At 41.6% G+C, this 6535-nt stretch overlaps 1 protein-coding gene across 1 annotated transcript; it reads left to right on the forward strand.

The window, feature by feature from the left end:
• Window positions 1-120: 120 nt before the first annotated feature.
• On the forward strand, window positions 121-5319 carry LOC118755657 (the record flags this gene model as incomplete). Its single annotated transcript, XM_036490489.1, has 2 exons — window positions 121-577; window positions 2499-5319. Coding segments are annotated over 2 exons (3278 nt in total), but the record flags the coding sequence as incomplete, so codon positions are not given.
• Window positions 5320-6535: the final 1216 nt, after the last annotated feature.

The raw sequence follows: 6535 nt of genomic DNA on the forward strand, positions 1-6535 counted from the left end.
CGACTTATAAAGTAGCCAGATTTGTTCAAGACATTTTATCTAATAGTTTGCCCAAACCGTCAAGCTATGTTAAAGATAGCATAGATTTACTTAACAAAATTAAAAATATTTCTATTCCAGACGAATACATTCTGATCTCTTTGGATGTTACTGCTTTGTTCAACAACGTACCAAAAGAACTGGTATTAAATGCAATCAATTCTAGACGGAATTATTTAAATAACGCTAAGATCCCTTTTGGAGAGTTGAAACAGTGCATTGAACTCTTAATGGATTCCACGGTTTTCAAATTCAACAACCTCTACTATGAGCAAATCTTTGGTACTCCGATGGGGAGTCCAATATCCCCTATTTTAGCGGATCTAGTTATGCAGGATTTAGAAGTTTCCTGCCTCGATAAGTTGAGCTTTGAGGTACCCTTTTACTATAGATACGTGGATGATATTATCACCGCTGTCCCTAAGAATAAACTTGATGAAACTCTTAATACTTTCAATAATTTCCATTCCCGTCTGCAATTCACATTCGAGCTAGAAAAAGATTACAATATCAACTTTTTAGAAGTTTGCATAACGAGGTGTGATAACAAAATTTCTTTCGATTGGTACCACAAACCCACTACCTCGTTCCGCTATATTGATTTTTACTCGTCACATCCATTGAGCCAGAAAGTGGGAGTTGTTTCTATGCTTGTTGATAAAGCGACTAAGTTGGCGGATCATAAACACCACCAAAAAAAATTTAAAATTTGTTGAAAAGGTCTTACTAGCGAATCGTTACCCTCATAAGTTTATCAAGTTCTATGTTAGGAAACGCTTACATAAGAACAATAGTGATAATTTAGATAGAAACCTACAGTATCAGAATAACCGGACGGAAAATTTAATGGTGCTTCCGTATATTGAAGGGTTCTCAAAAACAGTGAACAAAATCAATAAGAAATATAATTTCAAAACTATTTTTTTTTCTGTTAACAATAGGGTTAATGATAAATTTGTTAAAAAGTTGAAAGACCCTTGTTTGGTCACAGTTGAGAACACCTGTTTAACATATTTGACATGTCATAAGTATTGAAGAGCTACTCATTTGTGTATTCTCAGAGTTTGTACTCTTATTCCGTATACATACATCATTTTTCGTTAAGTTGAGCATTGTATGTACATAGCACATTCATATTCATATAGAAGTAAGCACACTCGCTGTAAGGCGGAGAAAGGGCATTTATTGTAACTAAAACAAATTGAATAAACACACTCGTTTTGGAAGTCAATCAGAGCGCATCGTTTGCCTTTTATTTAAAGTTTGCAACTAGCATTTTGGTAAATATTTTTAATATATTTTGCAGTTGTGAAAATCCTCACAATCCTACATTTTGGCGCCCAACGTGGGGCACGATTCTTAAATAAAATAATCGAGCATCCCCATCATTTTCGTCATCGCTGGAGGCTCGCATTGGTGGACTCCATCGTGGTCATTTCTAACATCGGAACACGCAAATTGCAATATCCAAGGTCAGATAAGAGTCATTGGGACCAAGTGTACACCATTCCACCCGAAACTAAAAAGAAACGGGGAAACAGTTATACTTTGCACTCACTTCGGCTTTGCAGTTTTGGGTAATTCTGCTAAGCACACACGGCTTGCGCACACTTTGCGTCGCCACCGCTGCTACTACTTGGGGGAGTCGCTGTTGCTGCCGCCGTCGCTGCCACTACTTAGCTGATACGCTGACGCGCGCTCGCACTTCATTTGCGCACTTTGCTGTGCTGCTCTCGTTAGCCCGCTGCTGCTATTTCGCTTATTCGTCGCCTGTGTTAGATCTACGTGTACGCACACTTTGCTTTGCTGCAGCTGCTACTTAGCAGATTCGCTGGCGCTCGCTCGCAATTCGTTTACACAGTTTAATTCGTAGGCGCTATTTGGTTGCCCTACGTCTACGCACATCGTTTCTTCGCTGCGGCTAATGCATTAAGGGGCTGCTGCTACTTATCTTATAGCTGTCGCCCACTAATAGTGTCACTTTCGCATTCGCTATTTTGCGCGGCCTAACTACTCGGCACTGCCCAACGTACGCCAAAGGAGGTTTGCCGGCTGTCGCTGCGGTCATTGTTGCGTCGCATCAAATAGAACACATCGCAGCGTAACTACACTACCTGCTTATATTCCATCGACTGCTCAGCTCATCGCACAACCCAACGTGCAGATTGTTGCGCACACAACATCGAATCATTTGGACTTGGTGTACAGCGAGTACTTGCACCGCTCTATCTGCATCACAATTTGCGCCGATTGCTGCTGATTGCCGCCACCTTTATACGCTGCGTTAAATTTGTTGAAAACGTTCATCATTGATACGACTGACTTTATTGTTTCACCAACCATTGTATAGTAAGTCATTTAATTTTAAGCTTGTTTCACCATGTCTCTGGAAAGATTGAAACAATCTCGAGCTAGTACTAAAAAAATATAACACGTATTAAGAATATTGTCAACGATAGTTTGAAACCAGGGGGACAGGCGCTGTCGCCAGCGGAGTACAAGTGTCGACTTGGGATTCTCGAATCCTACTTTAAGCAAATACTGTCGATACAATCAGAAATTGAAGAATTAGATCCAGAAGACAACGCCCGCGGGGATTTAGAAGATCTCTATGTAACGACGAAATTGAGTATTCAGACGCAATTCGGGGAGGACCATAACGCAACACTTTTAGATTCCACTTGCATAGTGCAAGCGAGCTCAAAATTGCCGCAGTTGAAATTACCCTCTTTTTCTGGAAAGTATTCCGAATACAGGAATTTCATCACGTCGTTCAAGCAAATTATTGATCGCGAACTAAGTCTTTCCAACATTGAGAAATTCAACCACTTGCGCAATTGCTTACATGGCCAAGCTTTGGAAGCAGTTAATGCGTTTCAAGTCACGAATGAAAATTATTCTAAAGCGTTGGAAAGACTTAGAGCTCGTTTCGACAATCCAACACTTATTTTTTTGGAAAACATCTCGTCGTTGTTCGAGCTTCCTTCGGTTTCAAAATCCAATTGTGTTGAATTACTAAGTCTCATTGACAACGCCTCTGCAATTTTCGGTTCTTTACGTTCCTTGGGTACCGAAGGTGAAATTGCCCAAGCCATGCTAATATATTTGGTTATACATAAGGCTGACGATGACACAAAAAAGAAATGGAAACAATCATTGGACTTTAAAAGGTTACCTTCTTGGGAAAACTGCACCGATGTTCTGGAAAGACATTGCCAATACCTCGAGTCACTTGCTGGCAATAGCGCTTCCGCTCCGCTAACTCCGACAAATAGTAAGGGCTCGAGAGGACACAAACAACAGAAGAGTCATACATTTGCGCTTTCTAATTCGCCATGCGGGGTCTGTTCAAGCGGGAGCCATAAGATTTTTAATTGTGATCGCTTCAAATCTTTGACCGTCATACAGCGCTTTGAGCAAGTAAAACGAATAGGGCTCTGTATTAATTGTCTCACTAGAGGCCATCAGTTGTCAAGTTGTCCATCATTGCAAAGGTGCAAAATTTGTTCGCGACAACATCACAGCCTACTTCACCGTGCTACATCGAGTTCGCCAGAATCTTCCAACTCTTTGAATCAGTCACCTCAACCGCTATCAACACCAGGTTTGTCTGCGACCTCAAGTCGTGCTACCACTCACACTCACTTAAAACACTCTTCGTTCTATCAAGTAATTCTGGCTACTGCCATTGTCCTAGTTCGTGACGCTTCAGGCACCTATAGACAGGGCAGAGCATTGCTGGACTCTTGTTCACAAGCTAATTTCATTACCGACGAATTTTCCCAAAGGCTTTTGCTACCCAGAAGCAAACACAATATTGAAATCTGCAGTATTGGGCAGACATCAACCAACATCAAGTACAAAACTACTACATGTATCAAATCCCGAACAACCGGTGTCGAATTGCCTCTAGCATTTTGCGTGACATCAAACATTGCTTACGAATCGGGATTGGAGATCGATATTTCAGCTTGGAATATACCATCAAATATAGAACTTGCTGATGAACAGTTTTATAAGTCCACACGAATTGATATTCTTCTAGGCACCGAAACCTTTTTCAGTTTATTATCGGTCGGCCAGATTAAGCTTGGCGATAATTTACCAGTTTTGCAAAAGACGTTGTTGGGATGGGTTGTCTCAGGTCGCTACCAGTCAAATAGCAACAACATTAGATCATTATGTATGGTAGCTTGTAATGATGAACTAGATAAAAAACTGGAACAACTCTGGAGGCTCGAGGAAGTCACGTCCGTTGGAGACATGTGGACTCGTGAGGAACACAGTTGTGAACGCCTGTACACGAACACGGTTTCACGAAGCCAGACCGGAAGAATAATTGTCAAACTTCCATTTAAAGATGACCCCTGTTGCTTGGGTGCTTCGTATACGACTGCTCTGCGTCGTTTTATGTCACAAGAGCGCCGCTTGTGGCAGTCTCCAGAACTCGGAAAACAGTACGCTGCCTTTATGGAGGAATACGAAAACTTGGGACATATGAGTATTGTTGAGGAGCCAAATCTTAATGAACCTCACTACTTTATACCACATCACTGCGTCTTAAAGCCATCAAGCACTTCGACGAAATTGAGGGTTGTCTTTGACGCGTCCTGCCGCACCACTTCGCAAAGATCACTCAACGATATACAAATGATCGGGCCAACACTACAAAGAGAGTTAGTAATGCTCCTTTTAAGTTTTCGACTACATCGTTTCGCATTAACCGCTGACATTGTAAAAATGTACAGACAGGTGATCATAAGCCCAGAACATCGCAAGTTCCAATATATTCTTTGGAGAAAATCGTCTACAGATAAGATTAGTACGTACCAATTAAATACGGTTACTTATGGAATGGCCGCCGCACCATACCTCGCAATACGAAGCCTATTCTATTTAGCTGATCAGTACGCATCACAATTCAAAATAGGGTCAAACGTCATCAAATCATCGTTTTATGTAGACGATCTTTTATGTGGTGCCGATTCAGTCGCTGAACTTTTTCGAATCAAACATGAGGTACGCGAATTGCTGAAATTGGGTGGGTTTGAGCTTGCGAAGTGGCACTCAAACCATCCGGAGCTCAAAGTTGTAGGAACTGTGAAGGATTTGAAACTGGACGATTCCATCACAAGCACACTCGGTATTAAATGGAATCAGAATTGTGACTCTTTCCTTTTCACATTTGAACCGAAGCAGCGTAGCAATAGCCGAATCACAAAGCGATATATTTTATCTATTGCATCTACCCTTTTCGATCCTCTTGGTCTTCTAGCTCCGGTGAGTATCACTGCAAAACTCATCATTCAGGAACTATGGCTGCTCAAACTCGAATGGGACGAGTCTGTCAGTCAAAGCATTCATATGGCTTGGTCCAAGTTTCTCAACGACATGTCGAATCTTAATTTAATCAAAGTTCCAAGATACTGTTTAGGAAGAAACATTCAATCGCTTCAGCTTCACGGATTCTGCGACTCGTCAATTCGTGCGTATGGCTGCGCAATTTATACGCGCGTAGTAGACAGTAAAGACAACATATTCGTACATCTTCTTATAGCTAAGTCGAGAGTCGCGCCTATTAAAAAACAAACGTTGCCGAAGTTAGAGCTCTGTGGCGCTTTGCTGCTTGCACGACTTTTTTCAAAAATTAAACCAATTTTTTCTAATCACAAACTTGACACGTATCTATGGACAGATTCGGAGATAGTTCTGCATTGGCTTAAAATGCACTCCGCTACGCTTTCTACGTTCGTCGGAAATAGAGTGTCCGAAATTCAGGATCTAACTGCTGACGTAAATTGGAGACACGTCCCGACTCAAAGTAATCCAGCCGATATTGTTTCAAGAGGCAGCACTATAGAAGAACTCTTGAAATCGAATTGGTTCACTGGTCCGTCGTTCTTGTATGATAATGCACACAAATGGCCTGATAACAACTGCAATAACGTTGACATGGAAGTCGTAGAAAGTGAGAAACGCAAGGCAGTGTTCACTATAATATTAGCGTCGAATTACATTCTGGAAACTATTGACAACATTAGTTCATATATTCGTAGTATTCGATTAGTTGCTCAATTATTCCGTTTTTATAGCAAGCTGCAAAGAAACGTAACCGAGAACTGCCAGGACGGACCACTTTCATCGCAGGAGATGCATCACGCCTTGCTGTGTATTGTATGGAATATACAACAGCAGTACTTCGCTGAGGAACTCCGCCTGCTGAGAAAAGAGGCGATGGCAAGTGGAACATTGCGGTATCTTAACCCGTTCATCGAATCCGTTGAGGATTCGAACTACTAAAAGTTGGCGGGCGCTTAGAGTTAGCGGATCTTCCTGATGCTCAAAAGCACCCAATTTTGCTGCCAGCAAAATGTCAATTCGTCGCTCGCTACGTTCATCATTTGCATGTCAGCAACTACCTCGCAGGACCTAAGGCGTTAATAGGTTTAATTCGTCTTAAATTTTGGATAGTGAACGCGCGTGAAGTATCTAGACG

The sequence above is a fragment of the Rhagoletis pomonella genome, unplaced genomic scaffold (assembly GCF_013731165.1).
Source record: "Rhagoletis pomonella isolate Grant_MI unplaced genomic scaffold, Rhpom_1.0 Rhpom_scaffold_06952, whole genome shotgun sequence".
Taxonomy (NCBI): Eukaryota; Metazoa; Arthropoda; class Insecta; order Diptera; family Tephritidae; genus Rhagoletis; species Rhagoletis pomonella.